Source organism: Nematolebias whitei, chromosome 1 (genome assembly GCF_014905685.2).
Source record: "Nematolebias whitei isolate Nwh7 chromosome 1, NemWhi1, whole genome shotgun sequence".
Classification (NCBI taxonomy): domain Eukaryota; kingdom Metazoa; phylum Chordata; class Actinopteri; order Cyprinodontiformes; family Rivulidae; genus Nematolebias; species Nematolebias whitei.
In genome coordinates, this window is record NC_056498.1 from 49,669,069 (window position 1) to 49,693,324 (window position 24,256).

The 24,256-nt window shown below is 43.9% G+C and overlaps 2 protein-coding genes across 2 annotated transcripts in view; one reads left to right on the forward strand and one right to left on the reverse strand.

The window, feature by feature from the left end:
• The window catches only part of LOC119424487 (SLX4 interacting protein), a 60,716-nt gene extending 56,949 nt beyond the window's left edge, over window positions 1-3,767 (forward strand). Inside the window, 2 exon segments of the mRNA XM_037692006.1 lie at window positions 2,905-3,005; window positions 3,086-3,767. Coding sequence (XP_037547934.1) covers window positions 2,905-3,005; window positions 3,086-3,767 — 783 coding nt within the window.
• A 3,471-nt stretch (window positions 3,768-7,238) lies between these two features.
• Window positions 7,239-24,256, reverse strand: part of jag1b (jagged canonical Notch ligand 1b) — a 35,367-nt gene continuing 18,349 nt past the window's right edge. Inside the window, exons 8-26 of the mRNA XM_037678242.1 lie at window positions 21,579-21,692; window positions 21,179-21,292; window positions 20,990-21,103; window positions 20,517-20,563; window positions 18,604-18,777; window positions 18,077-18,227; window positions 16,606-16,770; window positions 16,397-16,510; window positions 16,130-16,243; window positions 15,845-15,958; window positions 15,463-15,579; window positions 13,738-13,765; window positions 13,365-13,450; window positions 12,676-12,789; window positions 12,493-12,602; window positions 10,313-10,552; window positions 9,730-9,861; window positions 9,365-9,506; window positions 7,239-7,886 (exon numbers count right to left, since the gene is read on the reverse strand). Coding sequence (XP_037534170.1) covers window positions 7,411-7,886; window positions 9,365-9,506; window positions 9,730-9,861; window positions 10,313-10,552; window positions 12,493-12,602; window positions 12,676-12,789; window positions 13,365-13,450; window positions 13,738-13,765; window positions 15,463-15,579; window positions 15,845-15,958; window positions 16,130-16,243; window positions 16,397-16,510; window positions 16,606-16,770; window positions 18,077-18,227; window positions 18,604-18,777; window positions 20,517-20,563; window positions 20,990-21,103; window positions 21,179-21,292; window positions 21,579-21,692 — 2,666 coding nt within the window. The 3' untranslated portion in view covers window positions 7,239-7,410. The remainder of the gene's footprint in view (window positions 7,887-9,364; window positions 9,507-9,729; window positions 9,862-10,312; window positions 10,553-12,492; window positions 12,603-12,675; window positions 12,790-13,364; window positions 13,451-13,737; window positions 13,766-15,462; window positions 15,580-15,844; window positions 15,959-16,129; window positions 16,244-16,396; window positions 16,511-16,605; window positions 16,771-18,076; window positions 18,228-18,603; window positions 18,778-20,516; window positions 20,564-20,989; window positions 21,104-21,178; window positions 21,293-21,578; window positions 21,693-24,256) is intronic.

The following is a 24,256-nucleotide window of genomic DNA, read 5'->3' on the forward strand; positions in this document are numbered from 1 at the left end:
ACAGGACTGGGCTGCTAACAGAACCACACTTCTAACAGTATCACGGTGCTAAAAGAACCTTACTGCTAACAGAACCACGCTGCTAATAGGACCATGTTGCTATAGATGCATTTCTTTTTCACTTTCGGCGCCTTGTTTTGTGTTTTTGTTGCATGCTTTGGCATTTCTTTTCATTGTTTTTTTAGGCGAGTCGTGACAGTTCTTCTCGTCCTAAGTATTTCATTGCATTGTTGACCTTATGTTGATCTGCATATGATAATAAACCTAAATCTACACTCAATATAAAAAAAAACTGGTTTAAAAAAACTGTGATACAGTGAAGCTGCAAGAACTGAACCGCGATACAGCGAGGGACGCTTGTGATTATGCACGTCGTTTATTTCAGTAGAACATCCGTCTATCCATTATCTTTACCCACTTCTTCCGGTTCGGGGCGCAGTCTTCCTTATTCTTCAGCATTATAATTACACAGAGTACCAATAAGTTCTGCTTAATGTACCTCCAGCGTTTCCTGTTCGCTCATAAAACGAGTTTGCTCCTGGTCAGCTAAGGGAACAAAACCTGTGATTAACCTTCATTTGTGGCCTGTTGAGGGCGCATGTTGGTGAAATCCATTACTGAACGTTTCTTGTTCTGCCTCAAATATTTCTTTTCTTGTTTTTTTTTCTTTCACCCCAAAGTTTCCAAGTGAGCAATGAATAATGCACATTTGACTGAGTCTGTCATATTCTGTTAAAGACTTCATTACTGCAACTTGAGTAATCATAATATTAAAAAAATCCTATTGAGGAAACAAAACTTTCTTTGTTTTCTGTTTTTCCTTCCTCATTTTTTATTGAGTCTTTTTTTTTTTTTTTTTAGTTTTAACTTGTCCGAACTGTGTTCAGTAATCTGCCTCGGGCTGAAAGTGTCACTTAGACTGTAGACGTTATGAACGTTCTCTCAACTAAAGAGACAAATTGGTTTTTGAGGACTCCATTTACCCAATTCGGGAAGTACAAAATCTTGGTACGTACAAGGAAGTCAAAAGATTATGTTTGTGTAAACCTGCATCACCTGCCACAAAAATATGTTGATGTTCAAAATTCTCAAGAGCTATTTGATGAACTTGAATGAAACTCTCAAAGTAAGAATTGGAAGTTATTTACTGCTTTTGAAGTAAATTTGATTTAAGATGGCCACCAGAGCCAACTGACCTTAAAAAACTGCAACTAAACATTTCTGGTAACTGGTGATCAGTCCTGCTCACCAGCTTGGAGGTAGTTATATCCATTCCTCTGTGCAGAACAGCTTCAACTCTGGATGTTGGTGGGTTCCTCACATTAACTGCTGCTTCAGGCCCTTCCACAAACATCTGGATTAAATTAAAGTCAGGACTTTGACTTGGTCATTCCAAAACATGAACTTTATTCTTCTTGAATCATTCTTTGGTAGAACCACTTGTGTGCTGAGGGTCATTGTCTTGCTGCATGACCCACCTTCTATTCAGATTCAGTTCATGGACAGATGTTCTGACATTTTCCTTTAGAATTCTGATATAATTCAGAATTCATTGTTCCATCAATGATGGCAAGCCGTCCTGGCCCAGATGCATCAAAACAGGCCCAAACCATGATACTACCACCTCTGTGTTTCACATATGGGAGAAGGTTCTTATGCAGGAATGCAGAGTTTACTTTCTTCAAACATAACTCTTCTCAATTAAAGCAAAAAGTTCTATTTTGGTCTCATCCGTCCACAAAACATTCTTCCAACAGTCTCCTGGCTCGTCCACTTGATCTTTATCAAACTGCAGACGAGCAGCCATGTTCTTCTTGGAGAGCAGTGGCTTTCTCCTTCAACCCTGCCATGCACACCATTGTTGTTCAGTGTTCTCCTGATGGTGGACTCATGAACATCAACATTAGTCAGTGTGAGAGAGACCTTCAGTTGTTTCAAGTTACCCTGGGCTCCTTTGTGGCCTCATTATTCCACACCTTGCTCTTGGAGAGATCTTTGTTGGTCCACCACTCCTGGGGAGGGTAATGATGCTCTTGAACTTCTTCCATTTGTACACCATCTGTGTGACTGTGGATTGGTGGAGTCCAAACTCTTTACAGATGTTTTGTAACCTTTTCCAGTCTGATGAGCATCAACAAGTCTTTTTCTGAGCTCCTCAGAAATCTCCTTTGTTCCTGCCACGATCCACTTCCACCAACATGTAGTGAAGATCAGACTTTGATAGATCCTGTTCTTTAAATCGAACAGGGTGCCCACTCACACCTGATCATCATCCATTGATTGAAAACACCTGATTCTAATTTCACCTTCAAATTAACTGATAATACCAGAGGTTCACATACTTTTACCACTCATAAATATGTAATACTGGATCATTTCCCTCAATAAATAAATGAACAAGTATAATATTTGTCTCATTCGTTCAACTGGGTTCTCTTTATCTACTTTTAGGACTTGTGTGAAAATCTGATGTTTTATGTCATCTTTATACAGAAATATAGAAAATTTTAAAGAGTTCACAAATGGTCAAACACCCCTGTAAAGATGTCTTTAACTTAGTCAGTTCTTTTCAGATTTTTGACTAAAATCTGGTGTGGTTATATGTTAACACAGTGCTCTGAGCACTAACTGATCACATGCATGCGCACATGCTGTAAAGTTACTTTGAAGCTTTCACCAAAATGACTACGCATCATTTCTCAACATACGATGATTTTATTTTAAAACTCTGGCATGAAAGGCGGCAGGAAATATGAAATATGGAAAATATGGAACAGGAAATATGAATTAATTCATGGCCTTTAAGTCCAAATTTATAACTGGCAGCACCGTGAAGCCACAGCAGTCAGGTGATGCACAGAATAATATTTTATTTTGTTTACACCTTTTGTTTGTCTTCTCCAGGCTGAGCTGAGGGAACAAACCAGATCTGAATATTTTTCCAGTGTGGGAGGAACCCACGAGTTTTTACACAGCCCCACAAAAACAAGGAAGCTTCAAAAGATGTGAGTACGATCTTTACAAACCCAGCAGACAACATAGACACACAAGTTACTCGTGTATATATTTTTTTTCAACATTTCAGAGCCAAACAAGCCAACGTCCAACAAAACATCTCAGGTTCCACCATGGAGAAGGAGCAGATGGACCAGGGGGCTTGTCTCAAAAACCAAACTCTAGAACATAAAGCTGGAGAGTCTGAGCCGAGCTCGACGACTGTCCCCGCGTCTGAGCTGAAGGCCCCTTCCTGCACCAGTTCCTCGTCTGACTTTAAGGCTGAGATTCAAACGCTGAAACCAGTTGAGCTTGAAGTCATTTATAAGAGCAGCAGGAGGTGCGAGCCCGGTGACGCCGGGGAAGATCCGCACTTGCAGCCGGCCAAGAGAACGTGCCTTGGAGAACCTCCAGCCACAACACGAGCTCGCTCTGCCGAGCGCTCCTCACAGACTTCCATCCACGACCTTCCTTTGCTGCCACTTCCTCCGGTCCAAGTAAAGCTCGAGTCCAAGGCTTCCCTTGTCTTAGAGCACAAGAAAACCACATTGGAAGTAGAGCTGCTTACTCCAGGGAAACCAGCCCAGAGGCTCCCCCTCACCAGCAATAACACAGCACCAACAATCCAAAACAGGCCGGCCGCAAGTCTGAGGGGCCTATCTGTCAAGCCCGCGTCCTCGGGCTCTTCTATTGGTTCCAGATCCACATTCACAGAGGAGGCAAGCGAGAACGTGCCCAGAACCTCGAGATTACGGCGAATGAAGAGGTCCTGAAGGGGAAGGAAACACTACAGTAAAGATTCCTGACGCCACAGGGATGGAGATTATATTCTGACTGGCTTCATGTTTGTAGTCCATGTGTCACTTCTAACTGCGATATTTAACATGTGCTTTTTAAATCACACACACACACGCACACACACACACACACACACTGCTAACCACTTTGTCAATTGATACATTACTTTTCCTTTGTCAAATACTTGAATCCGCCTCCACCCTGAAGTAGCAGCGGCCAAGAGAGGCTCGCAAATAAGTGAAAAACCTTTAATTGAAGTTTCGATTTGGTTTTGTGTTCAAGATTAAGGATTTGAGACAGGCAGGAGCCGCGCAGTGCGTCATGGCTTCAAGTCTGAAGCACTGGCTCCTACACGTCTGAAACCCGTCCAGCATCCCCGCTCCAGCTCCGATGTGTTTGATGGGGGTTTCCAGATTTATTTCATCACCCCATTCTCCAAAAATGTCATTTTTTGGGGGGTTGACTTCATTCTCATAGTTTACTTCATACTCTGTTCCCAAGCATCTGTAATGAATCTCTAAATTGGGAGGTATTGTGTAGCGTTTATTCTGAATCTGAATAAAATGTGAGCAACTACTGGAGTGGTGCTTTGGAAATCATGGTAGGACTGTAGAATACAGCTGCTGCAGTTTCAGAACGCTCGTTAGTAGCCGACACCGATCCCCAACAGACGGATCGTCAACTGCTTCAAGTCAAGTCTGTGCTTTAGCAGAACATCTCATGAAGCACTGGACTAATATTAAATAAACCTTCAGGAAATAATTACTGAATATACAACAGATTAACATTTTGAGCCAGGCCAACACGTTTTCTACAAATAAAGGTAATACAGAAGTTCTTCGCTGCTTCATGGTTTTTCCATGTCAACTTTCATATTACGTGATTGGGACGGTACAGATAAAAAGTTAACGGGAAAAAACTTCGGACAGGCGCCGCCATTTAGTTTTCTTTCAGTAAGCCTACACTGTGTGGCCAGTCCAAAGAACTACATTACCCAGAAGCCAACTGTGCTTCTGACCGCTGCTTTCTGCCGAAATGGAGGGAAAGTTCTGATCCGATCTGAACCAGACTTAAAAGTTTGGTCTTTATTCAGTGACTTCAGCGCTCCGTGGATGCAGAGCCGACCAGAACCGGACCAGGACTACTTCCAGCCTCATCAGTCAATCTGAGTGCTGTTTGCCGGCGCATGAAGCCTCTCGAGCGGGGAGGCGTTGCCTGGAGGTCCGGTGTCCTCTCCGGAGTTCACCTGGACTTTTTTCATCCAGATTCTTCTGGATTATTTGAACTCAACTGGAATCGTTGTGCGGTTTTGTACTGGCTCTCTAAAAGCCTCTGGTGCTCAACGGCTGCAGAGAGCCGACCAGAACCGGACCAAGGCTGGTGAGTAGCCATATAAATATTTTGCAGTACTGTATAGTAAATATATGTTTGCTATTAAAGTTACGTAGGTTTAAGAGTTTAGAACATTGCAAGAGTGTGGGAAGGTTTTAAAGCCTTAAAATATATATAAATACTAAAATAAATATAGCGTTTGTACTTTGTGGTTTTTCCACTTATTGGGGGGTGTCTGGAACATAACCCCCGCGTTAAATGAGGGACTAGTGTACATAATTTTCTTACACAAACAGTCCAGATTGGCGGACAGCTTGAGAAAGGATTTTATGGAGTATTTGGAGCCGTAACCTGAACCAGTTTACCACTTGAAGCCAGTTCCGCTTTGTTGGGGTGGGGAATGCACAAAGACTGTGGTGGATTAGCAAAACTGGACATTTTAAAAGAGGTGTTGCTAATCCTGTCTTGCTTTTAATCCTTTTGAACATTTTTTGAAGCGATCATCTTGAATATCCTGATGCATGCTCAACAATCCAGGTAGAAAAATCTAAAAAAAAAAAAGTTAAGTCAGGTCCTCTGGACGGGTTCAAAAAACATTTAAATTAGAAACGTTTCGTCTTTCATCCGAAAGACTTCTTCAGTCTTAAACTTTACTGTTTTAAAGGTTTGACAAAAAGTTTTGGTGCAACAAGGGAAACGTTGTCTGAGGCCCATGAGGGTATTTTCTTCTCCAAGATTAACTTAAACGCGAGAACGGCTAGCTGCAACGCAATTAACCGTTAATATATTTGGACAGGGACCTCATTCGAGTTCACGATGTGTCTCCAGCTCTGGTTCCCACGCCAGGCGCATGAGAAAGCGCTCGTGTGCGCTGACATGTTTGTCCTGATGCATCACAGACAAGACACTTAAACTCATCTCCCCAGAACAAAGGCGACTTTAATTCTCTTTTCATACAAAATATTTAATAAATATGACTTTCAAAAAAAAATATTGCCAGATCAACACATAATTCTCAAGTTCATAAACACAAAAAGTCAAAAAAAAAAAAAAACAGAAAAGGTTGCCACGATCTTAAAGGTTAACAAATGAGATAAAACGTCTTGAAAGAGCCTCTTTTTTTTTTTAGTTTTTTTTTTTTTTTTTTAAAGAAATGTGCACAAAAAGCAGACTAGCAGAGCAAGGCAGTGTCTTTATCCGATTCCACAGCGTTCCCATTGCCCCCCCACTGTTCAAGTACTCGACGTCTAGCTTATGCTATTAACTAAAGCAGATGGGATTTCTGGTGCGTCAAACTGGAGCGGCTGAATTTTTGTTCCCTTAAGTAGAAACTGTTTAGTGCCGAGCAATATGTCTGCCACGGTGTCCGACCCTCACAGCGGCCATGTTTCTTTCTCGTCCTACCCTCACCTGCCTTCTATTAAGGTCCTGGCAACAAATAATGAAATGTAAAAAAAAAAAAAAAAGGCAAAACAAAAAATGGATTTTTTTTTCAAGCCCAAAGTGCCCATCTTTTGTCTTCTGAAATTTTTAGAAATTTGGCTTAAATTGAAATCACTGAATTTTATTTTTTTTAAAGAAATGGTATGTTTCTGCAGCTATCAGAACCTTCAAAATAGACACAACATATAAATAAAAAGGAATGAGATTTTAAGGCTCTTGATTATTAAGTTAATAAATCAAATATACACAATGATTAATAAAAAATGTACATATCTACATGTTCTAAATTGTCACATAAATTCTTCATATTGGCAGCGACTGCTGCTGACATTGAACCCCCTCTTCTCCTTTCCCCTCCCCGTAAAAATAAAATAAATAATAAAGTGGATTTCTTTTCTTACTTGACAGTTGCTGAAGTCTAAAGCTGAAAAAAGGCACTTTTCTCAAAACGGAACTAGAAGGAACGCACCAAAAAAAGCAATTCGCTCTAGTGTTGAACACGTCGAGTAGTTCGAGTCGCTCTACAACGACACCAGGAGCCCCTTCCGTTAGTCCAAGTATAAAGTACAAAAGAGGAAATGCACAGGAGGACACTTCTGCAAGTAGTTCTACTGTGAAATGTAGACCAGTGCCTTGAGTTTTTTCAGCCAACCAAAGCAACCATCACTGCCAGTGTAAGCCAGCTTGTCAAAACTTAAATTAACACGGGGAAAAATCTGAAAATACTGTGGGGTCTCGAGTGGCACGAGCGTGCAGAAACTACACGTGCCAAAGCTCCCCGGTTTCACCCACCACCTGGGTGTGAAGGAATAACGCTTGGTTGCACAGCAACACAGCTGTCTGCTATACGATGTAGTCCATCCTGTTTATGCTGTTTGCCGTCTCCAAGTCTCTGTTGTCCTGTTTATTAGTCCAGTTAGGATGCTTGGACGTTGGGTTGGGATTGGAGATGGGCGCCTTCTCGTCCCTCTCCACCAGTGTGTATGCTGGCTGCTTGGCAAAGCGGCCCTTCTGTAGGTGCCTCTCCTTGTCGTCCTCATCCCCTTCAGAATGATTCGTCCTTATATTGGCTATGATTGAGTTCTTGCTCTCGTAGTCTTTGATGGCCACTGTGAGGCCCACGTGCTTCTCTATGGGGTTTTTGATCTGGTTGAGCTGCTCCCGCACGTTGTTGGTCGTGTTGTCCTCGGAGCCCGTTGGCGACGTCCCGCCGTGGCTGCTCTGCTTCCGCCGCCGCCGCACGCACCACAGAAAAACAAAGAGCAGCACGAGCGCCCAGATGACGATGAAAACGGAGCTGAGGAGCGGCACCAGGTAGTCTGACGGGAGAAGACAGTCGCACGTCAAAGAAATGGCAACATAAAACGACAAGCTTTATTTTAATACCCCCTTTAAAGATTTTAAATCATTGGCTAACTTTGTCCAGTATAACCTGACCTCTCAGACTTAAAACAAGAAAGGAGGGTGCTGTCACCATGTTGATCGATGGTGGACACATGCAGGAGGCCGGCCAGTCGCAGTGAGCCCATTTAAAGCCCCACAGGCATGCACCTCCTTTTACCATTTAAATACTAAGTGTAAACACTCCACTACGCCTACCATCGGACGACGGACAGAGTCGGTCCATGTTGGAACATTAAAGTTGGATAATCTAGTCATTGTTGTGTCAGACAGTTATCAGTCGTGACAACATTCAGAGCATGACGTATAAAGAAAAAGGGCAAAGTCTTTATCCAGGCTATGCTAATGACTAGCTAAGGGCCCGAACATACCAGTGTGAAACAAAAGTCTACTAACAAATATTAAACTTCCACATTTTAACTTGACACTCTTTGTTTAGCTAGTTGCCGTTTCCTCAACTAAACGTCTGTACCTTCAGATATACGTATGCTGAGCATATTCTGATGGTGCTGAAGCTGCTGAATTTATCAATCCACAGATAAATGGTAAATGGACTGTACTTATATAGCACCTTTCTATCTAGTCAAGGTACTCAAAGCTCTTTAAAACACAACCTGTGTCCTCATTTACCCATTCATACAGCACTCTACTAGATCTACACAAAGAGTAATCAGTGCTTTATCACATTCATACACCGATGGGAGTGTCTTGCCCAGGGACACATCAACATGCGACTGCTGGTGAAATCGAACACCCAACTCTCCCACTGGAGAACGACTGCTCTAACCACTCAGCCACAACCGCCCCAACGTCCTCTTGAACTCTCTCTTCAAAGTTCTTTTCAATTTTCCTCTAAGGTACTTGTCCGCCATCGGTCTCGTGTCGAGTCTTAGATGGAGTTTACCACCCGCTTTGGGCTGCGTTTCCAAGCAACCAGACTCCGAGAAGACCGGATCCCGGCACGATGGAGGCCGCTACCGGCCTCAACCGTCCACGGGCTGAGCCTCGATCAGGAGGACTCGGGCCGCAATGGAAATAGAGTAAAATTTTGGAGCGATACATTCAGCAGCCTTGGCACCATAACCATATAGAGCATCAGTCTATGCTTAAATCACAGATGCATATGTTAGGTTGAGAAAACGGTGACAAGCTAAACAATCGTGTCGACTTAAGTGTAGATTATTATCAGCTGGTGTGTTCTTTCACACCAGTAATTCTTGAGTTGTTTTAGAAGCCTGAAAAACAAAATACCGACTTGTTTGGCTAGCCGTTAGCTTAGCCTAGACAAAGACTTTTGCCTCTTTCTCCATACTCCGCCACAGCTGATAAGGTTGTTGATAACCCTTTAGAGCTTGGTTTTGTGAAGTCTGGGGAAAAGAAAACACTTGGTTCGTACCGGTTTTGTTGGGCTTTGGCACGCGGACTTCTGCGATGGCAGAGATGATGGTGTTGTTCCCGCTCCGTTTGCTGACCAGGCCGATTATTCGATCTATGATCTCTTTAACGGGGCTGCGGTCCAAGCGATGATCTTCAGCAGACTAGAAGCAAAGAAAGTGACGTTTAAATTCCATTTTCATTGACATCACATCTACAAGAGAAACTTGCTCCTAAACTGTTCCACAAAAACAAGCCATTTTAAACCCATCCTGTTGAAGCATCTTTACGTGCTGCCTGTAATGCACGCTGCAGGCTATAAATCAAAGAGAACCTCTCGGAGCATGCATCAACCATATGGCAGACAGAGTGGGAGGAGGTACTCACAATGCAGACGTGGATCTCGTTACTCGCCGAGAACGACGGGTCACAGGTTATGGACACAGAATGCTCCAAGGAAAAATTCTTGACTACATGCAAACGCCTCAGCTGCTTACAGACTCCTTCCACAGTCAAGCCCTGCGCATGGAGATGGGACGAAGCATATGTTAACACATATGGAAACAGAGCAACATCATGTCTGGCTGAAGTCCACCTCATTTAGATTAAAGACCACCAGCTCATATGCTTGTTCTGCGACTGGTGAGTGATTACCACTTTTTGTGACAGAGTTGCTAAGATCTCATTTAGCTGTGGTGCTTATTCCTAAATTAATCTGATAGTGAAGTCAGGTTAAGGTGCGTAGCATGGGCGTTGGAAAAATCACAGCAGAGCAAGGATTTAGACAACCAAATACAAACTAAATGAACACGTAAATTAATTCTTTAGGAGTCTGGTTTTGCCCTGAAGGGAAGGCGGGAGCTCCTAAAAACCTGATTTTTCACAATTTGCTGTCGCCAGTAATTTATGACTAATGCTGCAGGAAAAAAAAAAAAAAAGACCCTAAAAGCTTGTTGCCTGGATAACTCACTTGAGGCATGGTCTCCTTCTTTAGGGTGAAGGTGATGTTGGCGCAGCTGCTGTCCTGGTAAGAGGAGCTGGGGTGGCATTTGATGGGAGGCTGGGGAGAGTTGGGGCGCCAACACTCTCCGAGCTCAACGCACGGCTTCACAAAGCAGTGGCCTTCCCTGAGAGGCAAGCAGCTCTGGCCTGGTGGACAGCCGCCTCGGCCTTTGGCGCCAAGTTTGCACGACCTGGGGCCACACCACATCTGCACAGAAAAACACCACGGCAGGTTTTGTTTTAAATCTAGATATTTAATCAACCTTGCAGCAACAAATAAAAATGCAAGGCTAAACGTAAGTAAAATGTGAATTAGCATAATTTCTTAGCAGCCATGAAGTGAATTTTTAAAACACATTTTACAGACACCTGAAGATAAAAGTGGAGTTTTTATTAAAGTTTTGATTAAAAAATTTAAAGAACTGCACCAGAAAGAGATAGCAAAGGTAAGAAGAGTCAGCCTTTGATTATTTTTTTCTCAAAAGCTATGAAAATAAACTCTAAAATATGTTTTATATCAATTGTCCCCTGAAGATAATCAAAGCATTGATTGAAAATTGCATCGACAGTTTGCAGCAAGTTTCAGTCAGTACTGGACTAAAATACTTCAACTATGAAAGATGTCTTGCCAACATTGCTGGTCTCCCGAAGAGAAACCACATAGATAATTTTTTGATTCAAGATTGAAATGACACGTTGCATCAGAAAGGGACTGATAGTTAAGTTAGTCAGTTGTTGACTAAAATTATTTAAACTGCTATAAAATACAACTTGCAGACATTGTTTGTCCCCTAAAGACAAACCGTGTGACTATAATTATTAAGATCAAAGTTCATGCTCAATAATACAGGTTTAAAAAAAAAAAAAATCTAACAGGGTCATCTGGACGGTTTCTTTTTTGCGTTTGTTGAGACGTTTCGTCCTTCATCCAAAGGACTTCATCAGTCCGAGGAGCCAAAATCAAACTCAGTCCCACAAGCAGCACACTTCCATAGTGGACCAACCAGTTTGCTGGTGATGAGCTGTGTTCTGCGGCCCGCCCTCTCCCCTGTCGACTCCTCTGAGGCAGCCATAGCTGGTGGTTCAAAACACCAAAGTTCATGCTCAATAATTCAAGTAAAAAAAAAAAGTTCAGTCAGGTCATCTGGATGTTATTTTTTTTTTATAGACGATTCGTCCTTCATCCAAAGGACTTCATCAGTCCGAGGAGCCACAAACAAACCGCCCAGATGACCTGACTGAACTTTGTTGGATTTTCTACCTGGATTATTGAGCATAAACTTCGATGTTTAGAACCACTCCAGAGGAGTCGACGGGGGAGAGGGCGGGCCGCAGAACACAGCTCATCACCAGCAAACTGGTTGGTCCACTGGGGGAGTGTGCTGCTTGCGAGTTTGAGTTTGTCTGTAGCTCCTCAGACTGATGAAGTCCTTTGGATTAAGGACTAAACGTCTCAACAAAAAAACATACAGATGACCTGACTGAGCTTTTTTGTTGGATATAATTATGAAGGTTTCAATTTAAAAACAGCATTAACGTTCAGTTAATAGCTTCTGAGACAGTTTGGTTGCTAATTAAACTCCAGAATGTGATTTGCGCCAACAACCGCACACACAACAAGCTTCTGTTTGGTGTAAAATACAAAAAGCAACATCAGGTTGTGCTGAAAACAACAGCCTGGAGTATGTCCCACAGTTCCAGGTTATTTTAACCCCCATGGGCTGTACCAGTAACGAGCTTTTCTTCACTTGGTGGTTAGATGAGCACGATAACGCTACCTCAAGTTGCTTCTGTACAAAAAATGACACCATCCGCAGTTAATCCAGTTCGACTGTGGGAGTTTCTGTATTTGGCACCTGACACCGATTTATAATAGCGCCATTGTGCTTCTTTTTAAAGCAAACTGTATCATCCCTATATAGAATTTGACACTCCCAAACCAGCTCAACCCTGAAACACAGAATGTTGTTGTGGTCCAACTTGGCCCTACCTACAGCTGAGAACAAGTCACACCCACAAGCGCAACCCTTGAATCAGTAACCGCTTTCTCCACAGCCTCCCTCATCGGTAAACAGAGGCATCAGGCCTCTCACAGCTGAGCAGTGAACAGAACTCGATCCACTGCTGCCACAGTTTGTTCAGACATACCTTTGTGCACACAACTTTCCCACTGGAGCAGTGGCAAGTGTTGCAGTCTTCCTCCCATGTGGCTCCATCGAGGGTCACATGTCCATTAACAGAGCAATGCTTTCTTGTCTCTGCAATGAGATAAGTTTCTGTTAGAAATGATTATATTTAATGTGCTTGTTCAGATTATTTTGTGAGACTTACCTTCTTGACAGTGGAGTCCAGTTCTGTCCGTTGGACACAGGCAACGATATCCATTGATCTCGTCCACACAAGTGGAGCCCGAGGCACAAGGAGAAGACTGGCACTCGTTGATATCTGTCCAAGAGAAGGGCCAGGGCAAAGGAAAAAAAATACATGTTTGTTTATGGAATAAAGAGCCAGACACAATTCAAATATTAGGTTAAGCAAATCAGCACACAAATCTAATTCCATGGCTACATCCACGGAGATCACGCGTCATCTCAACTGTGCTATACACAAAAAGGAAAACAAACTTCAAATCAACCCTGGACAGCTTTTCACCCCTTGCAGCTTTCATAGGTCGGCAGGATCATTAGCAGGTATGCAGGAGCTGGACTTAGCAGAACAAAGGGTTCGCAATGGGAAAGAATGCGGCCATCTGAAAGCCTTTAAGAGGGAAAACAATCTGTGTAATCAGTGTCAGAGAGCATGGCTGATTAGCTGCTGGCTTGCTAAGCTGGTTTACCCCAGGGACAGCAGCACGGCTCAGTGGAGTGACACCAAAATGGCCTAGCTTGGCTTGAAGCCCAACGCTCAGAGATAATTGGCCGACTAGACTTTCCATTTAGAAGTGACTGATCGTCTCTGGCCTGACTGACATTGGGCTGAAACGGGCATCAAGGCGGAGCTGGAGGTGGAGTAACACTCACTGATTCGACAGTCCGGACCGGCGAAGCCTGGAGCGCACTCACAACGGTACCAGTTGTCCCCGTCAACGCAGGTCCCACTGTTGTAGCTGCAGAAATAAAAAGAGACATGACGTCCTCTGGCACCAAAGCAGTTTCTCAAAGATATCATTTTGTCATACAAGAGTGTTAGGAATTCAGACAGAGCTCTGAAAAGTGTTTGTTAGAATAGGAGCCGCACGTGGGAGTTCACAAAAACAGGGTTAGCCGATTGCATCCCAGGAATGAAAGAAGGGCGGGTGTTCGCCCGGTTCTCAGCCGAGAGAAAAGCATGCAGGTGAGGAGCAACTTGTTTACATCTGTTGAAATCTACAGGAAATGTTTGGCTTCCACTTACCACGGGTGGGGACTGCAGTCGTTGGTATCTGAAGAAAAAACAGAAGAGAGGGAGGGAAGCAGCAGAAGAAAAAAATAGTGAGTGTTTTGTTTTTACCTCCTCGCTTGTGTAGGAGCGTTGGGTGCAGAAGACAGCAAAGAGCACGTCTGAGCTTGCGGCTTGCAGAGGCATGATGGGCTGTTCAGAACTAGACTCCCTGCCTAATTATTGCTAGTGTCACATCCCCCCCACCTCCACACCCAGAATCCCACCCCTGCCAGTTCTCCTTCACATGTAATCGTTACAAAAGGAATTCATGTTTTGGAGAACATGCGTTCTGGGCTGGAGTCCCAGGAAAGTTGGGGGAAATATCGCAGGGCTGTAGAACAAGCAGACATGTCACTGTTTGGACAGGAATGCAACGACAAGAGTGGGGAGAAACATCTGTCTCCACTTTCCCTGGCCTCTTTCTCCCTCCACCATCGTTTTCTCCTATCGTGACCGGCCGTGGACAGAGAGAGGGAAAAGAAACATAAAGGCCCAACATTCTTTGAAGGGATGCATATCGCCCGCCCTGCCTGCGCTTTAGACAAACATCTTATGTCGTATAGCGATTTGAGTCAAACTGTGAAAATGACAATGTGCACAATCTCATACGAGATGTCAGGTCAAGATACCAAAGTATTTGTAAGAATCCACAAACTCGGTAGGAGCACCATTCATAGATAAGATGGGAGGAAGGACTGCTGGTACCAACTTCCTGTTTGAAAATGGCATCCCTTTTGTTTTATCAGCATTTAGCATCAGTTTGAGACAGAACAAATCTGACTGGATGATGCTGAATGACGATTGTAAAAGCTGGAAAACCTTAGCAACTGATTTAGCTCAACAATAAACAACTGTCATCTGCCAAAAAAAGTAATACATCAGGATCGATCTGACCTACATTACTTATGTAGAATGTAAAAAGGGTGCGTCCTAAGACTGAGCCTTGTGGTACACCATTGTTGACAGTTATTTTATATCACTACTTTTATTTGCATTTCATTTTCTATGCTTTTTATGACTGTTGTGTGTACCTCATCTGTTTTTTAAAAAAAATTTTTTATAAAACATGTCTCTCTTGAAAACGAGTCCTCATGACTCAATGAGACCAACCTGTATAAATAAAGGTTGAATAAATTAATAAATGATTTGGAGATGGCTTTTAGCTACTACCACACCAAATTTTAGCGCAATATCAGTAACATTTGCTGAGATAAAGCCATCTTCTTGTAGGTTTGAGATCCCATCTCTTACGCAAGGGAGGCCTGGGCCTGAAGCAGACTAACATGCATGTTTTTAGTCTGTGGGAGGAAACCGGAGTACCCGAAGAAAACCCACACAAGCACGTGAAGAACATGCAAACTCCACACAGAAAGACCCCAGGTCCAACCGGGGATTAAACCCAGAGCCTTCTAGTTGTGAGGCAACAGTGCTAACCACTGAGCCATTGTGCTGCCAATATATTAAATTGCAAATGCAGTTAAATGCAGAGAACTAATTTCGTCATTGTTTGGGAACGTAGTGATGACAACACATAGCACTTATACATGTATGTATAGGTGTACATACAAATGGGCAAAAATATTATTCTGAATAAAGAAAATGACTATGAATCAAAATAATGCGTTTCAACTCCCTCTGCACATAAAATGTATAATTGTTTTATAAAAATAAGCATCCTTCTTGGTTATTTCAACTTACTCTGGGTGCACGTGGTGCCCACCCAGCCTTCCTTGCAGACGCAGGTGAACGACTCCCCCTTCACCACGCAGGTACCTCCATTCTCACACGGGTTGGGAAGGCAGCTCGAGTTTTTGGCTGAGAAAGGGGAAAAAAAACAAAAATGAGCACTTTTGGTGCAATCAGAGATTTGAGGCAGATATCTGTCAGCACTCGGAGAAGAGAAAATAAGCAGGAAGGGACATGAGAGCGCCGACAGAACCGAGGGGTGAAAATCGTTTATGGACTTTGCGGATCGCGTAAATATCCGCAACGAGATCGAGCTTGTTCAGAAAATAGTTTCTGTTTAAATGAGCAGAAAAGTAAAACATTAAATCGAAACTGCAGCGACCGCATGACTCACCTATATTACACGTCGTACCCTCCCAGCCCGGGGAACACTTGCACTGAAACGTGTCGCCCTCATCGTGGCAGGTGCCTCCATTGTTGCACGTGGCTTCGTCGCATTGGCTTTCACCTGGAGGGGGGGGGGGGGGGAGGAGAGAGGATTCAGTAAAATAAAATCTTAGGGTTTCTGAGGTAGTAGATAATTAAATACAGCCATAAGCGCATACCCTGAGCCTGCACGAACAGACTACATGGGTGTGGAAAAGAAAAAGAACAGGAAAAAATAGGAGGCATCTCCTACGTGAGTGGCAGGTTTTTCCCTTCCAGCCGTTTTTGCACTCGCAGAAGAAATCAGACACCAGGTCTCGACATGTCCCTCCATTATGACAGGGGTTGGTGCTGCAGTCATCGATGTCTGGAAACATTAGATGGGAGAGTGATTTACTGGAAGGGCGGCGTATCAAACGTGTGATCAAATAAACATTTGTTTTATGTTGAGACAAGGGTTGAACAGTGACTTGAGGGAAATGTGGGCTTGTTTTGTGGTCACGGCAGCAGCGTCACTCACTGATTTCGCAGTGGTCCCCCTTCCAGCCGTCACCACAGATGCACTGGTACACGCTGACTTTATCGATGCAGGTGCCTCCGTTGCTGCAAGGGTTGCTCTCGCAGTCGTTGATGTCTGAAATTTAGGCGAGACAAGATTAACGATATTCCTGCGGGGAAACATTGGGCGCATCGTGCACAGGTTTGGGATTGAGGTGGATTCGGCCGTACTCTCGTGGCAGTAGGTGCCTCTGAAGCCCTCCTGGCACTCGCAGCTGAACTGGCCGCCGGCTTGGCTCCGACAACGGCCATGAGGTCCGCACACATTTGACGAAATGTAGCGCTCTCCTCCCGGCGTGCTGTTTGACGCCACGGCGACAGTACAGCTGTCAATCACTGCAGACAGAACCATAGAAACTAATAAAACCAGTTTCATTAAACACTTGTTTTAAATCAAAATGGTAAGAAGAGATGAGAAATGTTCTAAAGAAATCATGAGCGGGACCCAATAAATGTGTAATAATTTGACAAATGATGCCTGCATTTTCAGGCATAGACTAAATGTAAAAAGAATATAGATCAAAATAAATATTTGTTATACAATGTGTATTCTGTCCTACTAAGAATAAACAGTTAGATGCATTTGTGTCACATAGTTTCAAACTTTTAGTTTATAATCAGACATCAATTCTCAGTTGAGCATTCAGCGAAAATATTCTCCCAAAATCATAAAAACTTAAACTGCAATTGTGTAAAAACCGTAAAAGATATTAAATTTCCAGTTCAGACGTGCAAGCTTTAAATTTTCTGCCACTATTATGAATTATGTTGCTACTAAAAAGCAAACGTTTGAGCTATAAATGTCAGAGGGCTGGGTTTCCTCAAGTTTTGTCAAAGTTCCATTGATCTTAATTTCCCCATTTTTTTGTTTTAATTTTGTCCTTGCTGTGTGCTGTATCGCTACCAAAAGTCAGAATGCACCATTCCTGTTGGGAGTGTTTCAATTCAAAGCTGCACAATTAGATATGGGTCGAGATTTTGTTTGAACAACAGTAATAATGGGGCTTTGGTACATTGAATGACTTTATTCCTGCTGCTCAGAAAGGTGGGGAAAAGATTTAGAAAAAAGTCATTTTTTACAGGTCAGATAAGATGGATGTGTGTGCGGGCTTTGACAGAAGCAACAGCGATAAGCTGCTATGCTTTCATAACCAATTCCAAGTGATCTTTCTCACTGTGCAGAGAAATCCCCTTCTTTCCCCCCCGTCTGATCAGGTTAGGCCAAACGGGTGAAGTTGCTTCGCTGTAATTGCCTAATTCTTGCCAAGAGCAGAGAGAATCTCTCTCGTCTGGTATCTGACTCCGCGGTTGGTCCACTCACTCAATTATGTGTGCACAGACAGAAATATGTGCACGCTTCTCATGGGGGAAAAGAAGAGGTGGCCCACCAAAGATACGACTAAGAACACACACGGCGCCATCAGGCTTTGGCTGGGTTTTCAGTTAATTTCGAGGAGCGGAGAATCATTGGAAAAGTCCAGTGGTGGTGGGGGAGGCACATTCATCAACACTGCTCACCTTGGCCAAGAAACTTAAAATACATACTACCCTCATGGGAAAACGTGGGCAAAGTGTTCAGCGTTTACATACAGCACTCTAACAGTCTTCAGAAGCTTCAGGGTGAAGCTAAAACAGGATTTACCTTTACACGTGGTGGTGCGGCAGTGGTCTTTCAGGTGGGAGCAGTTTTTCCCCTCATAGTCCTCTGAGCAGGCGCAGTAGTAGTCTGTGGCCAGGTTGAAGCAGGGCGCTCTGTTTTGGCACGGGTTGGGCGAGCAGTAATCGATATCCAGCTAGGGGAGAAAAGGTGTTCAATAGAGAAAGGTGAAACTTGATAAGTGACATTGTTTCTGTGACGGAAAACAAAGCAAAACCCCACAACATCCTCCATCCAGGCTGTGCCAGAGAACAACACACACACATACACACAGCGTTAGGAGGAAGGGGGAAACAAGGAAGACATAGGAGCCGTCCTCCGAGTCAGAGGAATGTATCCCGCTGCAGCCAGGAGCAGCTTCAACAAAGCACTCCATTTTAAAAACGGAGGGCTGTGGGTGCAACAGCCATTTGATATGGTGGTGCAAGACAGGTTTGCAACATGCACAAAGATACAGCAACCATCCTCGCGGGAGGAGGATTTTTTGGGTGCCTAATCAAGTCCAGTCTCACCTGGCAGAGATGACCTGAAAAGCCGGTCAGACACAGGCACTGGAAGCCGTTCACTTCATCCTGACAACGACCGCCGTTCAAACACGGCGAGCTCGCGCATTCGTCGACGTCCCTCTCGCAGTTCTCGCCGGCAAACCCAGGAAGACACGTGCAGCGGTAGCCATTTACCAAGTCCTGAAAGAGACAAAGCAGGGTTTAAAGAGGTGGTCACTGAAGTAACACTGTCATTAATGAGTACATCATCAGCTGTGACATTGGTCTTAGAGCAGAGTCTTCATACTGGCCAAACCAGGACATATTTTTAATTATTGTCCAGGCTTATGAAAGAAGTCTTTGTCAAAAACGGCATACCGATGAACTTACAGAGCTTTATGTTAACTAAAGTTAAACCGCCGGACTTTATGGCACCATTTGTTTAGTTTGTCGCCGTTTTCACAACCCAACAACATTTGCGTTACAGTGAGCGCACACCTTTATATGCCCATGATTTAGAGGTTGCTGCACCAACACGTCAAGTCAGTTCAAAAGTTGACTCAACTCCCGTCAGACCTTTGCATTCAGCGCCCTCAGGGCATGAACATGGTCTATGTTCAACACACTCGCAACTGTGCAGTAACAGCAACAAACTAAAAAACAGTGTCATGTAAAACTGTAAAGGTTTAGCTAATGTAGCATTCTTTCACGCCGGTATGTCATTTTTGAGAGTTGTTAAAAAAAAATTTAAAAAGCATGAAAAATGATAAATAGACCCTTGTTTGGCTAGCCGTTAGCCCAGAGGTGTCCAATCCTGGTCCTTGAGGGCAACTATCCTGCACGTTTTAGATATTTGCTCCAATACGCAATTTGAATCAATGGGCGATTAATGGGCTTCTGCAGAATATGAAGTAATTTAACCAGTGTATCAGGTGCGTTGGAGCAGGGAAACAAGTAAAACATGTTTAGTGGCACTTGAGGACTAGGATTGGACACCCATGCGTTAGCCTATCCTGGATGAAGACTTTTTCGCATTTTCTCCAATCTCTGTCGTCTTACGAACGATGTAACGACTGATGAGGTACCAACCAGGGGTGTACTGTGAAACTAAAACGTCAGGAATTCTCATCCACTTGAAACCCGTCAGTACTGAATATATCGCCACTTCTGTGTACGGCAGCAGTTGAACCAAATGGTCAAGCACCAGGACCACAGGACACGTTCCTCGAGAAGTGTTGTTCAGGCAGCTCTCCTTTGAAGTCTGAGGCTCTGCAGCTACGTGTTGAGAGGAAGAGTCTGTCAGACTTCATGCAAAGCTCACATGGTGATTTGTTGCCAGTCAGTTAAATCTGAGGCAAGAAACTCAAATTCTTGTCTTGGTCTCGTGGATCCAGGATCTCGTTTCATGAGCTGGATGTCTTGTTACACCCCTAGCATAAACTACTGATAACTATTTCACAGAACATTGATTCAGAAATGACCAGACTATCCCTTTAACCTCATGCAACTCATGTGTTTTTGATTTACTGTTTTGGATGGGTGGAGTCCAAACAATAACCGTCAAACCAGAGAAGCAAATTAAGGACAACAGAGGGTGGAGGAGGGAGGGTGGGTGGTAATATTACAACCCTGGGTTTATTTCAACACATTTTCCCTGGCAACACAATAACGTTTATGGAAATTCAATCTCGTGCGCCGGAGAAACGTGCGTTTTCTTCCTTGAGAAACCCCCATGAACTCGCTCCTCACCAGATTTGATTTCAGAGAAATTCCACAACATTTCAGCTGCTGGTTTGCAGAGAACCATTTACAGCAGCTATTTATATAACCTCTGTAAAAAGTCTCTGGCGTTGAGTGGAATTAAAGAAAAAAAAAAGCGATGCAATAAATCAAACAAAGCAGTGAGAAAAGCTCTATGGTTTCTGACCCATCAACCTTACCTTACAAGTCCCCCCATTCTGGCACTGGTCCTTGCAGTCGTTTATATCTGAACAGGAAAAAAAAAAACAAAATCCAAAGATTAATTTTGAACGGCTTGACTAAACAGTCTGCCTTTGAAAACAAGTGTGTGTGCTTTGTGTTTTTCATGCTTGGGGCCTTTTGAAAACATTATTGGGGAGCAGGAGAATGCAGCGTAAGAGTCAGGATAATGTGGCAGCAAAATAAGTACAAAACAGAGTATTGAGCAACCCAGTTTGCTGCCAAGTGAAACTGGAGCTAGGATTGTTCTAATCACCACAGCCTCAGCCACACTTAGGTCTTATAATTATACAGCAGACAAATTTACACTGCAGGGAAAGGCTGCACAACTGGCTCGTTGAGATTTACCATGGACTGACTGAATGGAAATTTTAAAAAAAAGGGCCAGGAACTGGACATGTGTCCTGCTCCACAGCTGCAGCTTTCTACTCACTGATCTCACAGTTCTGCCCCGACCAACCAGGGAGGCACTCGCAGAAGTATCCACCAATCAGGTTGCGGCAGGAGTTGGCGTTGACACAGGGCTTGCTGTCGCATTCGTTGGCATCTAGAAGTGGAAGAGACGGGGTTAGAGGCGTTCCCACAGGCAGCTGGGAAATCTGTGGGGGAATCGGTACCTCACCTATCAGACACGTCTTCCCCATCCACTGGGAGGGACAGTGACACTTGTAGCCGTTCACCAGGTCCTGGCATGTACCCCCGTGGTTGCAGGGGTTCGAAGAGCAGTCGTCAATATCTATACAAGAGGATGAGAGATCCGATTAATCATTAAACGCCTATCGTATCGTCACGTATCGTCATCTGCCGCCTTCCATGAAGCTCTGAACTAAGATCTTAGTCAATTTGATCACCTCATGATATTGCATGACATATACGTGCATGAAGTATGTGTTGTGATGGATGTCCAGAGCTAATTTTTGTGTGATTTTCCAACAGAGAGACATAAACGCACAAAGACAAAGGGAGTTCATGATGTTTTCTATGACCGTGTTGGCAGTCGGTTAGATTCTGTGCATTCTTACTGGTAGTGCAGGAGGGCCCGCTCCATCCCGGCGCACACTGACACTCGTAACCTTGACTGGTTTCTGAGCAGCTCCCACCATTAGAGCACGGATTGGAGAGACAGGCGTGTTCCGCTAAAGGGAAAGTTACAGAGTACCGTTTGTTAAATTAGGTCAATGAACATTTAAATCAGATGGTTCTTTTAATCCTGGAAAGGCTCACTCTGCAACAATCACACATCCAGGGTCGACTCCTTTCCTCACCCACTGACAGCCCATCCTCCCTGCTCTGACGGCCCTCCATTAAAAAAAATAAAGACCGTCTCACTCTCATTACCCGCCTCGACAGAGCGCACCACCAGGAAATCATCTTTCATGCTATGTTGACCTGTGCAATGCACCGTGGCTCAACCCCCTCCGACTCCCCGCCATTTTTCTGAAAGGCGGTGCATGATGAGAGAGTGGCGGGAAGAGGGGCAGCCTAGGTCCTGCAGGCTCTTTAAGGATGAGTGGGTCCCAAATGAATCAGAAATGAATGATTCACTCAAGGAATAATCAGGCAATTAAGGGTGGTCGGTGGATGGTTCTGGTATGCACCGCAACTTGAAGCCGCCTGATGTACCCCCTCTTGGTCAGCGGACCTCCTGTTACAAAAGGGGCACGGTTTCCTGACATCCTTGCAGTTAAGCTGTCAGCACCTCGCAAGGTTCAGTTTTAATGTGGAAGAAGCCATCGTCTCTGTGGTTAAGTGTTAGCAGCTGAACGTTGGCATCACACCCATCTGGCTCATAAAGGAACAAAAAACCAAAACACGGTCGGCTGCTGAAGATCAAACTGGTGGATTACCTGACTTTGGGGGGGGCAACTTACACTCAAGTGGAAACAGATTATTGCGAGTTACCACCTCCTCTGATTACAAACTCAAGTCACCTCTGACCTTTAGTCTGCGAGCTCACTGAGCCCAGAACTTTCCTACTAATTGCAGCAGAGTTGGAAAAGACCTTTAATTATTGGAGGAATGCAAATCCCTCATGGACTTCAAGACATAATTTTAAACTACGGTCATCTTATGCTGAGAAAAAGTTGTAGATGTTGTCAAACCATAAAAATTAAAATATTAACCCTCCCGTTTTGCTCTTTTCTGGGGAACAGCCATGCTATTCTTGGTCAGTTTGACTCAAGGATGTTTAATCATGCAATAGGGTCAGAAACCCCCAAAAATCCCCCCCAAAACATTTGTTTCCGATTATTAACCATTTAAAATCAATATTTAGTGCAACGATGTTCTTTACCGCTCACATATAAAGGAGCAATAAGGATAAATAACTCGTTTTTGTTTTCCTTGAAAAAAAAGCATGTTTTTTTATGTCCACTGGAATAAAAACCTACACAGAAAACCATAAAGGTTGAAATAGATTTTTCTTTTCAAGGAGTGACGTTTATAAATGAACTTGAGACGCCCGTTTTGTTCGGGGTCAGTTTGACCAGTCGATTTAAAATCAAGGCAAATGAGTCGTGAGGATTTGTGTTGAAAATAAACTTTATTCAATCACGGTTTTTAAACCAGAAATGAACAAAATAACAAAATAAGGGATTAGCGACATGAACGCAGTGCATGTGTGTCTGTGTCTCCACAGGCCACAAGTGATACGTCATTATGTTGTGATAAACACGATGCAATCTAACAAGTCAGATCCTCAATACGTCTACCTGGATTATTGAGCATGCATCAGGAAACACTAAGGAATGTTTAAGACCAGAAATATACAAACATTAAAAGGTGGAAACAAATAAGATGTGCATGTTGTCACCTACATAGCACATGAGCGACATGTCAGCACAGCGTGCGTTGTGCACATGAATTTAGCACATGTCACATATGTCACCCTCGTCTTGACATCATCAGATGGCTCACATCTGGCACCTCTTCCGTTTCCCCCCAGCAGCAACCTAGAAAGAAGATGACTATTACTTTGCGTTTTGCTCATCCTAAGGCAAACACAACATGCTCTTCCATAGACACTTACCTCACACACGCGTTGGTGTACTGGGTGCAGTCCTCTCCTGGGTCTCCCTTACTGTAGCTGTAGTAGCTGGGGTCCTTGGCATGTGCAGTCTTCGATGTATATGTGGTATCACAAACACCTTCCCCAGCTCCTCTAGGACGATGTGCCTCTTGTACGACTTTGGCATATTCCACTCTGGAAAGATTTTTGTCCAAATGACAAAATGTGCTGTAGGCTGATACATCAGTTATGCTGTAAAAGATGACCAGCGAGTTCACGCTGTGTTGTTCACGAGTGAGGGAAGAATGGAGCATCTGCAGTATTACGGGCTCTGTACCGGTCCGTTGTGGTGAAGAGGGAGTTGAGCTGTAAGGCAAAGCTATCCGTTTACCAGTCGGTCTACGTTCCTACCCTCACCTATGGTCACGAGCTCTGGGTAGTGACCGACAGAATGGGATCATGGACACAGGCGGATGAAATGAGTTTCCTCTGCAGCGTAGCTGGACTCTCCCTTAGATAGGATGAGAAGTTCAGTTATCAGGAGAGACAGTAGAACCGCTGCTCCTCCACATAGAGGAGCTAGTTGAGGTGGTTTGGGCATCTGGTAAGGATGCTTCCTGGGTGCCTCCCTAGGGAGTTACTTCAGGTATGTCCGACTGGGAGGAGACTCCGGGGAAGACCCAGGACACGCTG